The sequence below is a fragment of the Macaca fascicularis genome, chromosome X, assembly GCF_037993035.2.
Source record: "Macaca fascicularis isolate 582-1 chromosome X, T2T-MFA8v1.1".
Classification (NCBI taxonomy): Eukaryota; Metazoa; Chordata; class Mammalia; order Primates; family Cercopithecidae; genus Macaca; species Macaca fascicularis.
Genome location: NC_088395.1, coordinates 74,956,053 through 74,978,533, shown reverse-complemented (window position 1 = coordinate 74,978,533; position 22,481 = coordinate 74,956,053). Strand labels below are relative to the sequence as shown.

General features: G+C 39.7%; 1 protein-coding gene across 8 annotated transcripts in view; it reads left to right on the top strand.

Annotated features, from left to right (window-relative positions):
- OPHN1 (oligophrenin 1) overlaps nucleotides 1–22,481 on the top strand; it is a 379,874-nt gene that overhangs the window by 193,194 nt on the left and 164,199 nt on the right. For all 8 annotated transcript variants that reach the window (XR_012429977.1, XR_012429978.1, XR_012429976.1 and 5 more), the window contains 4 exons: nucleotides 13,472–13,582; nucleotides 15,240–15,344; nucleotides 17,161–17,290; nucleotides 20,788–20,888. Coding sequence is in view for 4 of the 8 variants with exons in the window: in XM_005593813.5 (XP_005593870.1) it covers nucleotides 13,472–13,582; nucleotides 15,240–15,344; nucleotides 17,161–17,290; nucleotides 20,788–20,888 (447 nt within the window). In the remaining 4 variants the exon portion in view is untranslated. The remainder of the gene's footprint in view (nucleotides 1–13,471; nucleotides 13,583–15,239; nucleotides 15,345–17,160; nucleotides 17,291–20,787; nucleotides 20,889–22,481) is intronic.

Below are 22,481 nucleotides of genomic sequence, written 5' to 3'. Positions count from 1 at the left end.
GATCCGGTTTCAGCTTTCTCCATATGGCTAGCCAGTTTTCCCAGCACCATTTATTAAATAGGGAATCCTTTCCCCATTTCTTGTTTTTGTCAGGTTTGTCAAAGATCAGATGATTGTAGATGTGTGGTATTATTTCTGAGGGCTCTGTTCTCTTCCATTGGTCTATCTTTCTGTTTTGGTACCAGTACCATGCTGTTTGGGTTACTGTACCCTTGTAGTATAGTCTGAAGTCAGGTAGCGTGATGCCTCCAGCTTTGTTCTTTTGGCTTAGGATTGTCTTGGCAATGCAGGTTCTTTTTTGGTTCTGTATGAACTTTAAAGTAGTTTTTCCCAATTCTATGAAGAAAGTCATTGGTAGCTTAATGGGGATGACATTGAAACTATAAATTACCTTGAGCAGTATGGCCATTTTCAGTATGGGTCTTGACTCTTTATCCAATTTGCCAGTCTGTGTCTTCTAATTGGAGATTTTAGCCCATTTACATTTAAGGTTAATATTGTTATCTGTGAATTTGACCCTGTCGTTATGATGTTATCTGGTTATTTTGCTCATTAGTTGATGCAATTTCTTCCTAGCATCGATGGTCTTTATGATTTGGCATGTTTTTGCAGTGACTGGTACCAGTTGTTCCTTTCCACGTTTAGTGCTTCCTTCAGGAGTTCTTGTAAGGCAGGCCTGATGGTGATAGAGTCTCTCAGCATTTGTTTGCCTGTGAAAAATTTTATTTCTCCTTCACTTATGAAGCTTAGTTTGGCTGGATATGAAATTCTGGATTGAAAATTCTTTTCTTTAAGAATGTTGAATATTGGCCTCTACTCTCTTTTGACTTGTAGAGTTTCTGCCAAGAGATCTGCTGTTAGTCTGATGAGCTTCCCTTTGTGGGTAACTCGACCTTTCTCTCTGGCTGCTCTTAACATTTTTTCCTTCATTTCAACTTTGGTGAATCTGACAATTATGTGTCTTGGAGGTGCTCTTCTCAAGGAGTATCTTTGTGGCGTTCTCTGTGTTTCCTGAATTTGAATGTTGGCCTGCCTTCCTAGGTTGGGGAAGTTCTTCTGGACAGTATCCTGCAGAGTGTTTTCCAGCTTGGTTCCATTCTCCCTCTCACTTTCAGGTACACCAATCAGACATAGATTTGGTCTTTTCGTGTAGTCCCATATTTCTTGGAAGCTTTGTTGGTTTCTTTTTACTCTTTTTTCTCTAAACTTCTCTTCTCGCTTCATTTCATTCATTTGATCTTCAATCACTGATACCCTTTCTTCCACTTAATTGAATCAGCTACTGAAGCTTGTGCATGTGTCATGTAATTCTCGTACCATGGTTTTCAGTTCCATCAGGTCATTTAAGGTCTTCTCTATGCTGTTTATTCTAGTTAGCCATTCATCTAATCTTTCTTCAAGGTTTTTAGCTTCTTTGCAATGGGTTCAAACATCCCCCTTTAGCTTGGAGAAGTTTGTTATTACTGATCGTCTGAAGCCTTCTTCTCTCAACTTGTCGAAGTCATTCTCCGTCCAGTGTTTTTCCATTGCTGGCAAGAAACTGTTTTCCTTTGGAGGAGAAGAGGTGATCTGATTTTTAGAATTTTCAGCTTTGCTGCTCTGGTTTCTCCCCATCTTTGTGTTTTTATCTCCCTTTGGTCTTTGATGATGGTGACATACAGATGAGATTTTGGTGTGGATGTCCTTTCTGTTTGTTAGTTTTCCTTCTAACAGGACCCTCAGCTGCAGGTCTGTTAGAGTTTGCTGGAGGTCCACTGCAGACGCTGTTTGCCTAGGTATCACCAGCAGAGGCTGCAGAAGAGCAAACATTGCAGAACAGCAAATGTTGCTGCCTGATCCTTCCTCGGAAGCTTCGTCTCAGAGGGGCACCCAGCTATATGAGGTATCAGTCGGCCCCTACTGTGAGGTGTCTCCTAGTTAGGCTACTTGGGGGTCAGGGATCCACTTGAGGAGGCAGTCTGTCTGTTCTCAGATCTCAAACTCCATGCTGGGAGAACCACTACTCTCTTGAAAGCTGTCAGACAGGGATGTTTAAGTCTGCAGAAGTTTCTGCTGCTTTTTGTTCAGCTATGCCCTGCCCCCAGAGGTGAAGTCTACAGAGGCAGGCAGGCCTCCTTGAGCTGCAGTGGGCTCCATCCAGTTCGAGCTTCCCGGCTGCTTTGTTTACCTACTCAAGACTCAGTAATGGTGGATGACCCTCCCCCAGTCTCGCTGCTGTCTTGCAGTTTGATCTCAGACTGCTGTCCTAGCAGTGAGTGAGGCTCCGTGGGCATGGGACCCTCTGAGCCAGGAATGGGATATAATCTCCTGGTGTGCAGTTTGCTAAGACCATTGGAAAAGAGCAGTATTATGGTGGGAGTGTCCCAATTTTCCAAACACCGTCTGTCGTGGCTTCCCTTGGCTAGGAAAGGGAATTCCCTAACCCCTTTGCTCTTCCAGGGTGAGGCAATGCCCTGCCCTGCTTCAGCTCACACTCCACGGGCTGCACCCACTCTCCAACAAGCTCCAGTGAGATGAACCCAGTACCTCAGTTAGAAATGCAGAAATCACCCATCTTCTGTGTCATTCACGCTAGAAGCTGTAGACTGGAGATGTTCCTATTCGGCCATCTTGGAACCTCCCATCGATATCTTCTTTAATGTTTATTTTTTCTTATTGTCTGTTTACTTTGGATGTGATTTATTCTTCTATTTCTAATTTCCTAAGAAGGAAACATAGATTATTAATAATAGATCATTCTTCTGTTCTAATATATGCATTTCATTCTATAAATATTTCTCTAAGCACTGCTTTCGTTGCCCACAAATATTAAATTGTGTTTTCATTTTTATTTAATTCAAAATGTCTTAACATTTCGTATTTTATTTTATTTATTTTTTGTAGAATTGAGGTCTTGCCATGTTGCCCAGGCTAGTTTCAGACTCCAGGCTTCAAGTGATCTTCCTGCCTTTGCCTCCTAAAGTGCTAAGATTACAGGTGTTTGCTATGATGCCCAACCTTACTTTTCTTTTGAGTCTTTGACTCAGGTTTTATTTATAAATGTAATTATTTGGGGCATTTTCAGCTTTTAAAAATTGATTTCTGGTATAATTTAATTGTGGTCTAATTATATATTTCATAAGATTTCTGTTCTTTTAGATTTCTTCAGGTGTATTTTATGTCCCAGAATATGGTCTATCTTGGTGATTGTTCTGTGTGACTTTGAGATGAAAGCATATTCTGCTGTTGTATCAAGTGTTACAAAGATGCCAATTAGATTCAGTGGATCGATCATGCTGTTCAGGTCAACAGTGTCCATGCTGATTTTCTGCTAGCTGGATCTGTCCATTACTATTAGAGGAGTATTGAAGTCTCCAACTCCAATAGTAGGTGTGTCTCTTTCTCCTTGTAATTCTGTCAGTTTTTACCTCATGTATTTTGATGCTCTGTTGTTAGGCACATTCACATTAAGAATTGTTATGTCTTCTTAGACTCTTGCCCTCTTTATTATTACATTATGATTTGATATCATAATATTTTTCCTTGGTAGTTTTCTTTGTTCTGAAGTGTGCTTTTTATGAAATTAATATAGCTACTCCAGCATTCTTTTGATTAATGTTAGCATGATATATCTTTCTTTATACCTTTACTTTTAATCTGTCTTTGTTTTCTTTACATTTTAATTTTTATTTCAGTAGGTTTAGGGGTATAAGTGTTTTTTGGTTACATGAATGAATTGTATAGTGGTGAAGCCTGGGCTTTTAGTGTGCCCGAATACCCAATAGTAGGTAATTTTTCAGCCCCCTCTAACTACCCCTCTTCTGAGTCTCCAATGTCCATTGTACCACTCTGCATGCCTCTGCATACTCAGAGCTTACATCCCACTCATAAATGGGCATATGAGGTATTTGGTTATCCATTCCTGAGTTAGTTTACTTGGAATAATGGCCTCCAGTTCCAGTTTCTGTAAAAGACATATTTTGTTCCTTTTCATGGCTGAGTAGTATTCCATTGTGTGTGTGTGTACACATATATACCTACTATATTTTCTTTATCCACTAATCAGTTGTTGGACACTTAGATTGATTTCCTATCTTCACAATTGTGAATTGTGCCAATATAAACCTAGGAGTGCAGGTGTCTTTTTTGATGTAATGACTTCTTTTTTCCTTTAGGTAGATACTCAGTAGTGGGATTTGGGATCAAATAGTAGTTCTACTTTCAGTTATTTGAGAGATTTCCATACTGTTTTCCATAGAGACTGTATGAATTTTATTCCCACTCAAAGTGAATAAGCATTCCCTTTTCACTACATCTGCATCTTTTGTTTTTTGACTTTTTAATAATGGCCTTTCTGAGTGGAGTAAGGTGGTATCTCATTGCGGTTTTAATTTCCATTTTCCTGATGATTAGTGATGTTGAGCATTTTTTCATATTTATTGGCCATTTGTATATCTTTTGAAAAATGTCTGTTCATGTCGTTTGCCCACTTTTAAATGTTTTTTTTTTTTTTTCTTGCTGATTTGTTGGAGTTTCTTGTAGATTCTGGACACTAGTCCTTTGTCAGCTGTATAGTTTGTGAATATTTTATCCTATTCTGCAGGTTGCCTATTTAGTCTGTTGATTATTTCTCTTGTTGTGCAGAAAGATTTTAGTTTAATTAAGTCTCATTTATTTACTTTTGTTTCTGTTGCATTTGCTTTAGGTGTCTTAGTAATTTTTTTTTTATTAGGCCAATTCCTAGAAGCATTTTTCTAGGTTTTATTCTAGAAGTTTTATGGTTTCAGGTCTAACATTGTATGTACTTATTTAAAATGATATCTTTTAAATAACATAGTTGGCTGTTAATTTTTGCACACTATGACAGTCTATCTTTTAATTTTTTAGATCATTGATGTTTAAAATGGTCATAGATAATGGTGTAATAGTATCTATTATATTGTTTACTATCTTCTACTTATTGTTTTTGTTTTTATTTTTGTCTTTCAGTCTTCTTTTGCCTTCTCATTTTTAAGAGAACTTTTATATGATTTTATTTTCTGTCTTCTCTTACCATATCAATGATACTTCCTCTTTTTCATGTTTTAGTGGTTGCCTTAGAGCTTGCAATATGCATTTATGGTTAGTTTATGTCCACTTTTCATATTCCAGTAAACTAGTTGTGGGTTGTACAGGATTGACAGACTATTTCCAATTTCTCCCTTTCGTCCCTTATAATGGTACTATCATTCTTTTTACTTATTTGTAAGATATAATGACCAAATGTATCATTGCAATTATTATTATAGACAAATTCTTATCTGTTAGATCCATTAATAATTTGAAAAATAAAATATTTAATCTTTATTTATTTATTTTCTGGTGATCTTTTTTCTTTCTTTTTAGGTCTGTATTTCCGACATATAATTTTTCTTCTATTGGAGATCTTTTAACCTTTCTTGCAAGACAAGTTTAGTGGTGACAAAGTGCTTTACTTTTTGTTTGTTTGAGGAAGTCTTTATTTTACCATCACTGTTGAAGGATAATTTCACGGAATACACATTTCTAAGTAGTTAACTTTTTTTCTTTCAACACCTTCAAATATTTTATGGCACTCTCTTCTCTCTGCATGGTTTCTTAAGAGAAGTCTGATATAACTCTTTATCCTTGCCCCCCTATATAGTAAGTTGTTTTTCTCTCTAGCTTCTTTCAAGATTTTCTCTTGTGTTTTATTTTCTGCACCTTTGAATATCATATATGTACATGGAGATTGTTTGGTATTTATCCTGATTGGTAATTATTAGTATTTATTGTATTATTGTATTTATTGGTATTTATCCTGAGCTTTCTGGATGTGGGGTTTGATATCTGTCTTTTATTTTGGAAAATTCTCAGTCATTATTGCTTGAAGTATTTCTTTTTTATTTATTTATTTATCATTATTATACTTTAAGTTGTAGGGTACATGTGCATAACGTGCAGGTTTGTTACATATGTATACTTGTGCCATGTTGGTGTGCTGCACCCATCAACTTGTCATTTACATCAGGTATAACTCCCAATACAATCCCTCCCCCCTCCCCCTCCCCATGATAGGCCCCGGTGTGTGATGTTCCCCTTCCCGAGTCCAAGTGATCTCATTGTTCAGTTCCCACCTATGAGTGAGAACATGCGGTGTTTGGTTTTCTGTTCTTGTGATAGTTTGCTAAGAATGATGGTTTCCAGCTGCATCCATGTCCCTACAAAGGACACAAACTCATCCTTTTTGATGGCTGCATAGTATTCCATGGTGTATATGTGCCACATTTTCTTAATCCAATCTGTCACTGATGGACATTTGGGTTGATTCCAAGTCTTTGCTATTGTGAATAGTGCTGCAATAAACATACGTGTGCATGTGTCTTTATAGCAGCATAATTTATAATCCTTTGGGTATATACCCAGTAATGGGATGGCTGGGTCATATGGTACATCAAGTTCTGGATCCTTGAGGAATCGCCATACTGTTTTCCATAATGGTTGAACTAGTTTACAATCCCACCAACAGTGTAAAAGTGTTCCTATTTCTCCACATCCTCTCCAGCACCTGTTGTTTCCTGACTTTTTAATGATCACCATTCTAACTGGTGTGAGATGGTATCTCATTGTGGTTTTGATTTGCATTTCTCTGATGGCCAGTGATGATGAGCATTTTTTCATGTGTCTGTTGGCTGTATGAATGTCTTCTTTTGAGAAATGTCTGTTCATATCCTTTGCCCACTTTTTGATGGGGTTGTTTGTTTTTTTCTTGTAAATTTGTTTGAGTTCTTTGTAGGTTCTGGATATTAGCCCTTTGTCAGACAAGTAGATTGCAAAAATTTTCTCCCATTCTGTAGGTTGCCTGTTCACTCTGCTGGTAGTTTCTTTTGCTGTGCAGAAGCTCTTTCGTTTAATGAGATCCCATTTGTCAATTTTGGCTTTTGCTGCCGTTGCTTTTGGTGTTTTAGACATGAAGTCTTTGCCCATGCCTATGTCCTGAATGGTACTACCTAGGTTTTCCTCTAGGATTTTTATGGTATTAGGTCTAACATTTAAGTCTCTAATCCATCTTGAATTAATTTTTGTATAAGGAGTAAGGAAAGGATCCAGTTTCAGCTTTCTACTTATGGCTAGCCAATTTTCCCAGCACCATTTATTAAATAGGGAATCCTTTCCCCATTTCTTGTTTTTGTCAGGTTTGTCAAAGATCAGATGGCTGTAGATGTGTGGTATTATTTCTGAGGACTCTGTTCTGTTCCATTGGTCTATATCTCTGTTTTGGTACCAGTACCATGCTGTTTTGGTTACTGTAGCCTTGTAGTATAGTCTGAAGTCAGGTAGCGTGATACCTCCAGCTTTCTTCTTTTGACTTAGGATTGCCTTGGAGATGCGGGCTCTTTTTTGATTCCATATGAACTTTAAAGTAGTTTTTTCCAATTCTGTGAAGAAACTCATTGGTAGCTTGATGGGGATGGCATTGAATCTATAAATTACCTTGGGCAGTATGGACATTTTCACGATATTGATTCTTCCTATCCATGAGCATGGTATGTTCTTCCATTTGTTTGCGTCCTCTTTGATTTCACTGAGCAGTGGTTTGTAGTTCTCCTTGAAGAGGTCCTTTACATCCCTTGTACGTTGGATTCCTAGGTATTTCATTCTCTTTGAAGCAATTGTGAATGGAAGTTCATTCCTGATTTGGCTCTCTGTTTGTCTGTTACTGGTGTATAAGAATGCTTGTGATTTTTGAACATTAATTTTGTATCCTGAGACTTTGCTGAAGTTGCTTATCAGCTTAAGGAGATTTTGGGCTGAGACAATGGGGTTTTCTAAATATACAATCATGTCATCTGCAAACAGGGACAATTTGACTTCTTCTTTTCCTAACTGAATACCCTTGATTTCTTTCTCTTGCCTGATTGCCCTAGCCAGAACTTCCAACACTATGTTGAATAGGAGTGGTGAGAGAGGGCATCCCTGTCTTGTGCCAGTTTTCAAAGGGAATTTTTCCAGTTTTTGCCCATTCACTATGATATTGGCTGTGGGTTTGTCATAAATAGCTCTTATTATTTTGAGGTACGTTCCATCAATACCGAATTTATTGAGCGTTTTTAGCATGAAGGGCTGTTGAATTTTGTCAAAAGCCTTTTCTGCATCTATTGAGATAATCATGTGGTTCTTGTCTTTGGTTCTGTTTATATGCTGGATTATGTTTATTGATTTGCGAATGTTGAACCAGCCTTGCATCCCAGGGATGAAGCCCACTTGATCATGGTGGATAAGCTTTTTGATGTGTTGCTGAATCCGGTTTGCCAGTATTTTATTGAGGATTTTTGCATCGATGTTCATCAGGGATATTGGTCTAAAATTCTCTTTTTTTGTTGTGTCTCTGCCAGGCTTTGGTATCAGGATGATGTTGGCCTCATAAAATGAGTTAGGGAGGATTCCCTCTTTTTCTATTGATTGGAATAGTTTCAGAAGGAATGGTACCAACTCCTCCTTGTACCTCTGGTAGAATTCAGCTGTGAATCCATCTGGTCCTGGACTTTTTTTGGTTGGTAGGCTATTAATTATTGCCTCAATTTCAGAGCCTGCTATTGGTCTATTCAGGGATTCAACTTCTTCCTGGTTTAGTCCTGGAAGAGTGTAAGTGTCCAGGAAATTATCCATTTCTTCTAGATTTTCCAGTTTATTTGCGTAGAGGTGTTTATAGTATTCTCTGATGGTAGTTTGTATTTCTGTGGGGTCGGTGGTGATATCCCCTTCATCATTTTTAATTGCGTCAATTTGATTCTTCTCTCTTTTCTTCTGTATTAGTATTGCTAGTGGTCTGTCAATTTTGTTGATCTTTTCAAAAAACCAACTCCTGGATTCATTGATTTTTTGGAGAGTTTTTTGTGTCTCTATCTCGTTCAGTTCTGCTCTGATCTTAGTTATTTCTAGCCTTCTGCTAGCTTTCGAATGTGTTTGCTCTTGCTTCTCTAGTTCTTTTAATTGCGATGTTAGAGTGTCAATTTTAGATCTTTCCTGCTTTCTCTTGTGGGCATTTAGTGCTATAAATTTCCCTCTACACACTGCTTTAAATGTGTCCCAGAGATTCTGGTATGTTGTATCTTTGTTCTCATTGGTTTCAAAGAACATCTTTATTTCTGCCTTCATTTCGTGATGTACCCAGTAGTCATTGAGGAGCAGGTTGTTCAGTTTCCATGTAGTTGAGCGGTTTTGATTGAGTTTCTTAGTCCTGAGTTCTAGTTTGATTGCACTGTGGTCTGAGAGACAGTTTGTTATAATTTCTGTTCTTGTACATTTGCTGAGGAGTGCTTTACTTCCAATTACGTGGTCGATTTTGGAGTAAGTACGATGTGGTGCTGAGAAGAATGTATATTCTGTTGATTTGGGGTGGAGAGTTCTATAGATGTCTATTAGGTCTGCTTGCTGCAGAGATGAGTTCAATTCCTGGATATCCTTGTTAACTTTCTGTCTCGTTGATCTGTCTAATGTTGACAGTGGAGTGTTGAAGTCTCCCATTATTATTGTATGGGAGTCTAAGTCTCTTTGTAAGTCTCTAAGGACTTGCTTTATGAATCTGGGTGCTCCTGTATTGGGTGCATATATATTTAGGATAGTTAGCTCTTCCTGTTGAATTGATCCCTTTACCATTATGTAATGGCCTTCTTTGTCTCTTTTGATCTTTGATGGTTTAAAGTCTGTTTTATCAGAGACTAGTATTGCAACCCCCGCTTTTTTTTGTTCTCCATTTGCTTGGTAAATCTTCCTCCATCCCTTTATTTTGAGCCTATGTATGTCTCTGCGTGTGAGATGGGTCTCCTGAATACAGCAGACTGATGGGTCTTGACTCTTGATCCAGTTTGCCAGTCTGTGTCTTTTAATTGGAGCGTTTAGTCCATTTACATTTAAGGTTAAGATTGTTATGTGTGAACTTGATCCTGCCATTATGATATTAACTGGTTATTTTGCTCGTTAGTTGATGCAGTTTCTTCCTAGCCTCGATGGTCTTTACATTTTGGCATGTTTTTGCAATGGCTGGTACCGGTTTTTCCTTTCCATGTTGAGTGCTTCCTTCAGGGTCTCTTGTAAGGCAGGCCTAGTGGTGACAAAATCTCTAAGCATTTGCTTATCTGTAAAGGATTTTATTTCTCCTTCACTTATGAAACTTAGTTTGGCTGGATGTGAAATTCTGGGTTTAAAATTCTTTTCTTTAAGAATGTTGAATATTGGCCCCCACACTCTTCTGGCTTGGAGAGTTTCTGCCGAGAAATCTGCTGTTAGTCTGATGGGCTTCCCTTTGTGGGTAACCCGACCTTTCTCTCTGGCTGCCCTTAAGATTTTTTCCTTCATTTCAACTTTGTGAATCTGGCAATTATGTGTCTTGGAGTTGCTCTTCTCGAGGAGTATCTTTGTGGCGTTCTCTGTATTTCCTGGATTTGAATGTTGGCCTGCCCTACTAGGTTGGGGAAGTTCTCCTGGATGATATCCTGAAGAGTGTTTTCCAACTTGGTTCCATTTTCCCCCTCACTTTCAGGCACCCCAATCAGATGTAGATTTGGTCTTTTTACATAATCCCATACTTCTTGCAGGCTTTGTTCATTTCTTTTTCTTCTTTTTTCTTTTGGTTTCTCTTCTCGCTTCATTTCATTCATTTGATCCTCAGTCGCAGATACTCTTTCTTCCAGTTGATCGAGTCGGTTACTGAAGCTTGTGCATTTGTCACGTATTTCTCGTGTCATGGTTTTCATCTCTTTCATTTCGTTTATGACCTTCTCAGCATTAATTACTCTAGCCATCAATTCTTCCACTTTTTTTTCAAGATTTTTGGTTTCTTTGTGCTGGGTATGTAATTCCTCCTTTAGCTCTGAGAAATTTGATGGACTGAAGCCTTCTTCTCTCATCTCGTCAAAGTCATTCTCCATCCAGCTTTGATCCGTTGCTGGCGATGAGCTGCGCTCCTTTGCCGGGGGAGATGCGCTCTTATTTTTTGAATTTCCAGCTTTTCTGCCCTGCTTTTTCCCCATCTTTGTGGTTTTATCTGCCTCTGGTCTTTGATGATGGTGATGTACTGATGGGGTTTTGGTGTAGGTGTCCTTCCTGTTTGATAGTTTTGCTTCTAACAGTCAGGACCCTCAGCTGTAGGTCTGTTGGAGATTGCTTGAGGTCCACTCCAGACCCTGTTTGCCTGGGTATCAGCAGTAGAGGCTGCAAAAGATAGAATATTTCTGAACAGCGAGTGTACCTGTCTGATTCTTGCTTTGGAAGCTTCCTCTCAGGGGTGTACTCCACCCTTTGAGGTGTGGGGTGTCAGACTGCCCCTAGTGGGGGATGTCTCCCAGTTAGGCCACTCAGGGGTCAGGGACCCACTTGAGCAGGGAGTCTGTCCCTTCTCAGATCTCAACCTCCGTGTTGGGAGATCCACTGCTCTCTTCAAAGCTGTCTCACAGAGTCGTTTGCGTCTGCAGAGGTTTCGGCTGCGTTTGTTATTGCCCTGTCCCCAGAGGTGGAGTCTACAGAGACAGGCAGGTTTCCTTGAGCTGCTGTGAGCTCCACCCAGTTCGAGCTTCCCAGCAGCTTTGTTTACCTACTTACTTAAGCCTCAGCAATGGCGGGCGCCCCTTCCCCAGCCTCGCTGCTGCCTTGCCGGTAGATCACAGACTGCTGTGCTAGCAATGAGGGAGGCTCCGTGGGTGTGGGACCCTCCCGGCCAGGTGTGGGATATGATCTCCTGGTGTGCCTGTTTGCTTAAAGCGCAGTATTGGGGTGGGAGTTACCCGATTTTCCAGGTGTTGTGTGTCTCAGTTCCCCTGGCTAGGAAAAGGGATTCCCTTCCCCCTTGCGCTTCCCAGGTGAGGCAATGCCTCGCCCTGCTTCAGCTCTCGCTGGTCGGGCTGCAGCAGCTGACCAGCACCGATCGTCTGGCACTCCCCAGTGAGATGAACCCAGTACCTCAGTTGAAAATGCAGAAATCACCGGTCTTCTGTGTCGCTGGCGCTGGGAGTTGGAGACTGGAGCTGTTCCTATTCGGCCATCTTGCTCCGCCCTCCTGCTTGAAGTATTTCTTCTGTTTCTGTCTCTTTTTCTTCTCCTATTGATACTCTGAATATGCATATATTAACATCGTTTGTAATTGTTCATCAGTTCCTGAATATTCTACTCAATGTTTTTCATTTTTTTTTTTCTCTTTGCATTTCAGTTTCCCACATTTTTGTTGACACGTATTTAAGCTTACTGGTTCTTTCCTCAGTCTTGTTCAATCTACTGGTGAACCCTTTAAAAGTAGTCTTCATTTCTGCTACAGTGTTTTTGATTTCTAGTCTTTCCTGTGTATTCTTTGTTGCAGTTTTCATCTGCCCGCTGCTATTACCCATCTGTTCTTATGTGCTGTCTGCTTTTTATATTAGAGCCCTTATATTAATTGTAATTATTTTAAATTTAGTTTTATATTTCTTTTTTGTTTGTTTCTAAGATGGAGTCTTGCTCTGTCACCGAGGCTGGGGTGCAGTGGCATGATCTCAGCTCACTGCAGTCTTCACCTCCCAGGTTCAAGTGAGTCTCGTGCCTCAGCTTCCAGAGTAGCTGGGACTACAGGAGTGCACCACCACACTTGGATAGTTTTTTGTATTTTTAGTAGCGATAGTGTTTCTCCATGTTGGCCAAGCTGGTCTCGAACTCCTGACCTCAGGTGATCTACCCACCTCGGCCTCCCAAAATGCTGGGATTACAGGTGTGAGCTACTTCATTTGGCCTACAGTCTTATATTTCTACAATGTCTGCCTTACCTACATTTGATTCCGATGCTTCTTTTTCTCTTCAGACTGTGTTTATTGCCTTTTGATATGCCTTGTAATTCATTGTTGAAAGCCGGCGATGATATTCAGATGAAAGGAACTGAGCGAAACAGGTCTTGAATGTGAGATTTTGTGTTGATCTGACTAGGAGCTAGGCTGTGCTTAGTTTGCTGTAACTGTCATTGTCTGACTCTAAAATTTTCTCTGGCATCATTGTTTTTGTGCTCAGATTTTCTCATTTCTTATTAAATAGGACTTGAGACTTGCAGTTCTTTCTGTTGTAATCCTCTCAGTATTGGCCATAGTAGCATGCTTCTGTTCTTGGGATTCTGCCCTTGTTAATTTCTTATTCTCTGTATTCATGTCTCTGTAGTTTTTGAGGGAGTAGATTTTCCTCTGACTTCAGTTCTCTGTTGGATATAAGAAAATGTGTGGATTTTACACTTGTTCAGCTTTTTTCTTTTTGTCAGGATGGGTATAATGACTTCAAGCTTTTTATGTGTTGGACCAGAAATTGGAATCCTGGATCAGTCACTTTTTAATCTCTTGGCTTTAGGTTCTCTATCTCAAAAATAAAGGGTAACATCACTAGTTGGTGGCTAAATGCTCATCTAGCTCTAGCATTCTGTTCAGTCCTTAAGCACTGACTTTCATGAATATCCCAATATGTAATGTTTGTTTTCCTTCTTCTATAGGCAGACCTACAGGTGGACAAGGAGAGGCACAATTTTTTCGAGTCCTCTCTTGATTATGTTTATCAAATCCAGGAAGTTCAGGAGTCCAAGAAGTTCAATATTGTGGAGCCTGTAAGTTTTCTCTGTTGATGAATGGTCTAAAAATATTTATCAAATGCCCGGTAAATGTACAAACTTTGATCATAAAAACAGAATCTCAAAGAACGTGAAACATAATCATTGGAAATGTCTAGAACATAGTCTAACTTATGTTTTTCTTGTTCTTTAGTATATATATTTCTCTCTTTCCCCCTAACCCTTTCTCTCTTTTTCTGTGGCTATTTTCTTTCTCTTTCCTTTTTTTCCTCTCTCCTTCCCCCTCCCTTCCAGAATTTCTCTACCACTCTTCCTATTACTTTGTTTCCTTCCCTTCCTTCTTCTCATACTTTCAGAAGCCTCTAAAAGTCTCTCTCATATACCAGGTACTGTGCTAGGGACTCATGTCCCTTGCAGTCAATGACTTCTTATTCTACTACTTTTACTTCTGTCTTGTGTAGTTTTTTCCATTTCACGTTTTTTCATTCCATTTACTTCTGTCTTGTGTAGATTTTTCCATTTCCGTATATTTGTTTGAGACAGGGTCTCACTATCACGCAAGCTGGAGTGCAGTGGTGCTATCTTGGGTCACTACAACCTCTGTCTCCTGGACTCAAGTGATCCTCGCACCTCAGCCTCCTGAGTAGCTGGAACTACAGATGCGTGCCACCATACTGGGCTAATTTTTTGTATGTTTTTGTAGAGATAAGGTTTCACTATGTTACCCAGGCTGGTCTCCAACTCCTGGGCTCAAGTGATCCCCCTGCCTTGGCTTCCCAAAGTGCCCGGATTACAGGCATGAGCTACCGTACCCAGCCCGTGTATTTGATTTTTAATGGGATTGAAAATTTACACAAATATATATTATATATCATTTATATGTATTTTTCTGCAACCCTGTGAATCATTTCTAATTTTAAAGTTGGTTTAGACTCTTTTGATCTTTTAGTATTATGACAGTGTTCATTAAAGTAAGGTAGAAAATCTTGCTTTATTCATTTATTTATTTACTTTCATTCATTCAAGAAATATTTATTGAGCACCTATTGTTTGTGGTTGCTGAGGATATATAGAGGAAAGATGCAATTCATTCACATACTGTTCAAATGATGAATGTCTTTATATGAGATCTGAGCAAGCTCTGGGTTAATAAATTTGTTAATAGTTCTTATTTTCTGAAGCTGAGTCAAGGGTAAATGTTTAACCTGATATGAAAACAGTGATGTGTAGACTAGTTTGTATTTGACTGCTATACTGGGTAAACACCATGGAGTTTTTTTTTTGTTGTTGTTGTTGTTGTTTGTTTGTTTTTTGTTTTTCTGAGACAGAGTCTCACTTTGTCACCCAGGCTAGAGTGCAGTGGTGCAATCTCGGCTCACTACAACCTCTGCCTCCCGAGTTCAAGCGATTCTCCTGCCTCAGCCTCCCAAGTAGCTGGGATTACAGGCGCATGCCACCACGGCCAGCTAATTTTTGTATTTTTAGTAGAGATGGGGTTTCACCATGTTGGTCAGGCTGGTCTCAAACTCCTGACCTTGTGATCTACCCACCTCGGCCTCCCAAAGTGCAGGGATTACAGGTGTGAGCCACTATGCCCAGCCACACCATGGAGTTTTTTGGTGAGTTCATGTTTCTTTTATTTAGTTTATTAGAAGATACTGGTGATAAAGTTATTTTTACATGTTTTCCCTAGGTCTTGGCCTTTCTTCATAGTCTGTTCATTTCTAACAGCCTGACTGTGGAGCTCACACAGGATTTCCTCCCATACAAACAGCAGCTCCAGCTCAGTTTACAGAATGTGAGTTTGCATGTGGATTTTTCTCACTGGTCTTTTCATTCCGATTGAATTTCAGCCCCAGCAACCTTGATTTTTGGAATTCTAGGTTACTGCATCCTAGCCAATTTGTTGGGATATACTGGTGTGGATCACAAATATTTAGTGTATCAGACTGTTCTTGCTCTTCCACTTTCACCTCTTTCCTGTTTTTGAGGCTGACTGCTGTTCAAACCCACCCTTCCACACACCAATACCTTCATCTATGCAATATTTATTAAGTATTGCTAATTTGCTGCATCTCTCTAAGATCAGGACACAGCTATAGGCTTATTTGAGCCCAGGCCTTAAGTTACTTCCCTGCTCATTCAAAACACTCTCACTGTGGACTTTATTACCACAAACACTCATTTTGTCTTCTCTTTTCTCAGTACTTATTAGTAGCATCACATAAATTATTTTTAAAGGTTTTCTCTACCTTCTTTGTCATGCTGGTTCTTACAGATGGGCATGTAGGCACAGTGTTCCCATCCTTTTCACATATATTCTTTTACATGTTCCTTTATTCAACCCAGATTAAACAAGTGTTTATGGAAAAAATGAACATAAGCTCTGTGCCAGGCATTGTGAAAGGCACTGGACATGCCATGAGGATGCATGCAAGTTTTTCTGTCTTGAAGGAACATACAGTTTCTTGTAGGAGACAGAAATAAACAGAGATAAATCATAATCCATAATGATAAGTGCTGTAATAGAATCAAGGCCAAAGGTTTTTAAAAAGTTCAGAGCGTTTGGCTACCTGGTAGAGTCAGAGAAGGCATTACTGAGTTGGTGACTTTAGAATGGATGTTAAATTGCATGAAATATATAGATGTAGTTTTAGATGAAAAATGCTGGTAAGTTATAGTGAAAATAAGCCCCCCTGGTTGTTTAGGAGGACTGGGATTTACAGTTGTTATTATTTTTTCTTTCTATATACTCTCCTTGCAGAAAGGAACTAGGGGCTCTCACATTCTCCAGAATTTCCTGATTTACAACATCTTCCCACTACAACCAAGTTAATCCCTTGAATCTTCCTCTATATATCACTTGATGTGTACAAATGTGACAACAAGTCTTTGAATGTATACATATGGGTGACTTATTTACAGGATAAGCATGGGCCAACTAGATGGGCAGCACAGATCACCTTTCTCACTAACATCATGTCCTAATTTTAAGACTGGGTACTAAAAACTTATCTGTAGTGATTTTCATACCCACATTTCAACACATGTCTTACCATCATGTTTTAGTTGTGTAGATTTGAATAGATTTATTCTCATCATTAGGTTTTGGTATTTGTGAGTATGAAAACATAGCTACTGTCAGCCCTTCTCCCAAGAGAGTACCCTCTCATATATTTTATCTTCTTGACCAGAAATTGATTTAGTATCAACTAGGCTATAACTTTGAGACACAATTTGGAAGTTGCTATGAGAATGCTACCTTTCGGAACCTTGTCTGACATCTCCCTTGTTGTAAAGCAGGATATCAGTCATGTTCAGAATTCTAAGATTTCTTATTAGGGCCTTATGTGATTCCTATTAGTAAAAAGTCTCCCAGTTGTTATTTTATGAGTATATTGCTCGTTATATTTTTGTTTCCTATGTAGTCTTTAGGAACATTAGACTCTATAAACTTGCTTTCCATTCACTATGCCATTCACCATTTCTTTTTTTTGCTTTGTGGTTGCACATGCTGTAAGCAGGGAAAACTCTGTACTGAGTCTCTGACCAAGAAATACTTTTTCATGGTAATGATGATGATAATAATGATTTTCATTATGATGTCTTGACAGACAAGAAATCATTTCTCCAGTACCCGGGAAGAGATGGAAGAACTTAAGAAAAGGATGAAAGAAGCTCCCCAGACATGCAAACTTCCAGGACAGCCCACTATTGAAGGCTATCTCTATACACAAGAGAAATGTGTGTGGGGACATAGGGGTATCCATTGGGTTTCAATAAGCCAGGAACTACTGCCACTTGTCGGCTCTGAATTTTGGGCACCCTTACTTTTCATGGACCCCTGATAGCTACAATTCCCTTAGAGCGCAGGCAGGGAATACTGAAAACAAACAAACAAACAAAAAAACAAAAAAAGGAGAAAATGAGAGGAAGTTGAAGATTTGTCTTACAAAGGCTGTGTAGTGATAAGACCTAAGGTTTTCTCTGAGATTCAAAATGGGTATTATTCGTTCTTTAATCCTTCTGATTACTCTTTTGGAAAAAAGGGAAGTAGAGGAAAGGAAGTAGAAAAATAATATTTCTTATACCTATTATGTACCAGACATGGTGCTAAGTTCATTGAAAACACTGCCTCATTTAATGTTTGCAACCAGTTTATACCCATACACATAAGGCCACTAAGGCTCAGAGAGGTCACCATTTGAAAGTCACACAACTAACAAGTGTCAGGACTAAAATTCAGATCTGTGAAATGCCAAAACCCATGATCCTACTATAGTACCCTATATTTTCGTCTGCATTAGGGTCATGTGTTTGCTCTTTTCTTTTTTTAAGACAGGATCTCGCCCTATTGTCCAGGTTGGAGTGCGATGGCACCATAATAGCTCACTACGGCCTCATACTCCTGGGCTCAAGCAGTCCTCCTATCTCAGCCTCCTGAGTGGCTGCAACTAAAGGCACCTACCACTGCGCTTGGCTAATTTTTGAATTTTTTGTAGAGACAGAATTTTTTGTTGCTCAGGCTCATGGATGCTGTTATAGCACTTAGTGAACATCATGATTCCAGTGGGAAAGACTGTATCTGTTTTTCGTTGGTGACTAAGGAAAGTGGGTTAACTTGTTTAGTCACTGAATGTTGTAGAGCATTCGATCTTTCCTAATTCCTCAGTAACATTATGCACACCTGTATGTGCGATTTGATTTTATTTGCCCTTGGAACTATGACTGAATACTCCCCAAACCTGTTATTCAGTTCTTGCCCAGAGTTATTATATCTGGGGAGTAAACAGAAGACACACACCCAGAGACTGCCAGTGGCAAAAATCACTGTAATTCACAAAGCATGGCACTTCAGTAGTGAAATTATCACACTTTTCTTCGCATAGAGCAGTTCGCTTTTGGTGATTTGCAAAGCTGTATTCTCCCACTTGTCAGGTTCATCTCTTCAACTGTGCGTTGCACAATTTCTCAATCTCAGTGCTGTTGACATTTCAGGCTGGATAATTCTTAGTTCTGGGAAGTGGTCCTGTGTATTATAGTATATTTAGCAGCATCCCTTGCCTTTCCTCACTTTTTGCTCATAGTAATCTCCAGGTGTGACAACCTAAAATGTCTCTAATGTGTTGCCAGATGTCCCCTGGGAGGCCAAATTGCCCTTAGTTGAGAACCACTGCTGTATGCTGTGTGATCCTTCTGTGCTCCAGTATTCTGATTTGTCATATGGGCATGACATTGCTACTCAGTTGAATGTATGCTTAATGAGCACTGTTTCTGCCAGATACTGTGCAATGCATTGGGGACACCCTTGAAAAAATGAATCAACCATGATTTTTGTCACCAAGAAGTGGAAAGCGATGGGAGAGATAGACAAATATATCAATAATTATAATGAAATGTGGTGATCACTGTATTTGGGGCATATATCTAAAGGCTTCACCAAGAAAGTGGTATTTGAACTAGAACTTGAATGATGAGTGGGAGTTTGATAGGTAAAGAAGAGGAAGAATGGCCGGGCACAGTGGCTCACGCCTGTAATCCCAGCACTTTGGGAGGCTGAGACAGGCATATCACCGGAGGTCAGGAATTCGACACCAGCCTGGCCAACATGGTGAAACCCAATCTCTACTAAAAATATAAAAATTAGCTGGGTGTGGTGACACATGCCTGTAATCCCAGCTACTTGGGAGACTAAGGCAGGGGAATCACTTGAACCTGGGAGGTAGAGGTTTCAGTCAGCTGAGATGGTGCCATTGTACTCCAGCCTGGGTGACAGAGTGAGACTCTGTCTCAAAAATGAATAAAATAAGAAAGAAAGAAAGAAAGAGAGCAAGAGCGAGAGCAAGAAAGAAAGGAAGGAAGGAAGGGAGGGAGGGAGGAAGAGAGGAAGGGAGGGAGGGAGGGAGAGAGAAAGGGAGGGAGGGAGGGAGGGAGGGAATTCCAGGTGTATACCACTGCATGAGTAGAGGCAGAGTTGTGGATAGACATAGTTGATTTGTAGGACCCTTGTCCAAGAATGGTCCTGCTTTACCCCTGCTGCCCTGATGTAATTATTAATAATACAGCTTCATTCAGTCTTAAATAAGTCTTGGATTTGGACTAGAAATTATATGGCTACCTCTTTATGTGGGAACTAAAAGTAATTCATTGAGACAGGAACATAGAGGTGAGGTGCCAAGAGAAAAAGCTGGAAAGGTAAGTTTCAATCATGTTATCAAGGGCATTGTAGGCAGGCTAAGGAGTGTGGAGATAGTGAGAAAGCCATGGATGGTTTCTAATGAGGGGAATGATAAAAATAGAGATATATTTTTAAAATAATCTAGCAAAAGAGTGGAGAATGAATTAGAATGGAGTGATCAGAGATGGGGACAATAGGGAAATCAGAGAGAAGGCCAATGAAATAATTGGTGAGATAGTAAATTTTTGTTTTTTAAAAATATGTCTCATAAAAAATAAATAAAAAATAAGACACTGGGCCTGGTGCCGTGGCTCATGCCTGTAATCCCAGCACTTTGGGAGGCTGAGGCATGCAGATCACGAGGTCAGATCAAGACCATCCTGGCTAACATGGTGAAACCCTGTCTCTACTAAAAAAAAGTACAAAAGGTTATCCAGGCATGGTGGCGTGGCGGGCGCCTGTAGTCCCAACTACTCGGGAGGCTGAGGCAGGAGAATGGTGTGAACCTAGAAGGCGGAGCTTGCAGTGAGCCGAGATTACGCCACCACACTCCGGCCTGGGTGACAGAGCAAGACTCTGTCAAAAAAAAAAAAAAAAGAAATTAAACAAACAAAAACAACACTGATAGGGTTCTTAACTAATTCAGTGTCAATAGGAATGGAGAGGAGGAGACAGTTAAAAGAGAGATATGTAGAGTCATGTACAGGTTAGAAGGGGCATAACCCAATGACCAATCACATGGAACAGTTACAGAGACAGTAAAGTAAATGACAATAGTCTCCAGCTTCTGGGATACATGGTGATACCATTTATAGGGAACATGGCAGGGAGAGTAGGTTTTGAGCAAGCCAGAAGCAGCTGTGGGAAGCAGTTGGTGAAGGTTAGGATCTCCCTGTGTGCAGTAGGTAGGTGGCTATGGAAGGATGGCAGTCAGGGCAAGGGCGGGGCTGGATCTGAAGTTTGACTCTGATGAGCAATGTGTAAATAGCTTCAATCTTAGGGGTTGACTTCCTATATAGCTAAAACAGTTACTCCGTCTGCTCACTTTTACTTGTCCTCATAGGGGCTTTAGGAATATCCTGGGTGAAATACTATTGCCAGTATGAGAAAGAGACCAAAACACTCACCATGACGCCTATGGAACAGAAGCCAGGTGCTAAGCAGGTCAGTTCTTGTTTGCACCACATTTTTAGAAATGGATCTATGCCTGTTTCTCAGAAAAGAATATATGTTGACTTAGTATCAAATCATCAAGTTCATCACTGTTACATGAAGCCATGACTTTATATGTACATTTTGTCCTAAGTTTGAGTCAGATAGCACTGAGTTGAGTGAAAAATTTCTGTGTTAATTAGAGCAAGCCTTTTGAAAGTGTCAGTAGTCTTTCAAACCAGTTATTTTTACAAGTGCCAGTCACATTGTACAGTCAGCTATGTAAAAATATGGATGAATTACTTTTAAGAATTCTCTACTCTTGGATTCTTTAAAATAACAAGTTTTAAAAATATGAATTGAATTCCAAAATTCCTTTTTTTGCAGGAGTGTGTGTGTGGCCTACGGTTGGAGTAACCAATACTCACATTCTATGTACTACTCAAATATCTTTAAGCAGTTAATCTCTCTTTTTCCGCCCTCCAAACCTCTCACTCCTGAAAATGACAAGATAAATTTAGCACACTGAAAACATAGTTTACTCACCTGGAAGAACCTGATCTTTTACACACACACACACACACGGATTTCTTAAGATAAAAGCTGATCTTTAGACAGATTGTTTATATTCTGAAAGTAGTTCAATGTGTCTCTTTCCCCTTTAACTGGCTCTCAGACAGGGTCTTAGTGCATGATTTTTAAGCATTTGCACTCTTTACAAATTGTTTGTTGGAAGTGCTTCAAGAGTTATTTGTTAGCATTGAAAGTAGTACACGAAGACCCAATTTAGGTAGGGAGGAATTTGGAGAAAAATTGGGACAGTTTCTCTCCCTTGCTGTTCCTTTTCATGGAAGATCTCTTTTGTGTGGCTTGCTCATATTGAATTAGAGAGGATGGAAATGTGCTTGCAGGCTACTGAAATTTTTTTGGAGTGAGGATGGTCTTTTAACTACAAGATTTACCTCCCTGCTTTAATGTGCTTCAGTGATGGGATGGTAGAAGATGTTGTATCAAACAGAGTTTCTGGAATCCTCAGCTATGTTTTTATTATTATTATTATTATTATTATTTGAGATGGAGCTTCACTGTTGTCGCCCAGGCTCGAGTGCAATGGCACAATCTTGGCTCACGGCAACCTCTGCCTCCCAGGTTCAAGCGATTCTCCTGCCTCAGCCTCTTGAGCAGCTGGGATTACAGGTGCACACCACCACACCCAGCTAATTTTTGTATTTTCAGTAGAGATGGGGTTTCACCATGTTGGCTAGCCTGGTCTCGAACTCCTGACCTCAGGTGGTCCTCCCTCCTTGGCCTTCCAAGTTGCTGGGATTACAGGTGTGAGCCACGGCACCAGTTACTGTGCTTTTATCATGGGCCAGTTACTCATTCAAAACCCTCCTCAGTTTCCAGTCTGCCAATTGCCAAAGCACCTTTCAATGTGGTTCCAATAAATTCATCCTGTGTTTTAGCACTGATTTGTTCCAAGTCAGTCAGAACTTAGCTGATTAATCTGACTAGGAAGTGCTTATAAGCAACACTGGCCTGCAGTCTCTTTCTTTTATTTTTCTACACACATTACTTTTCAAATACCAGAGAGGAAAGCTCCTC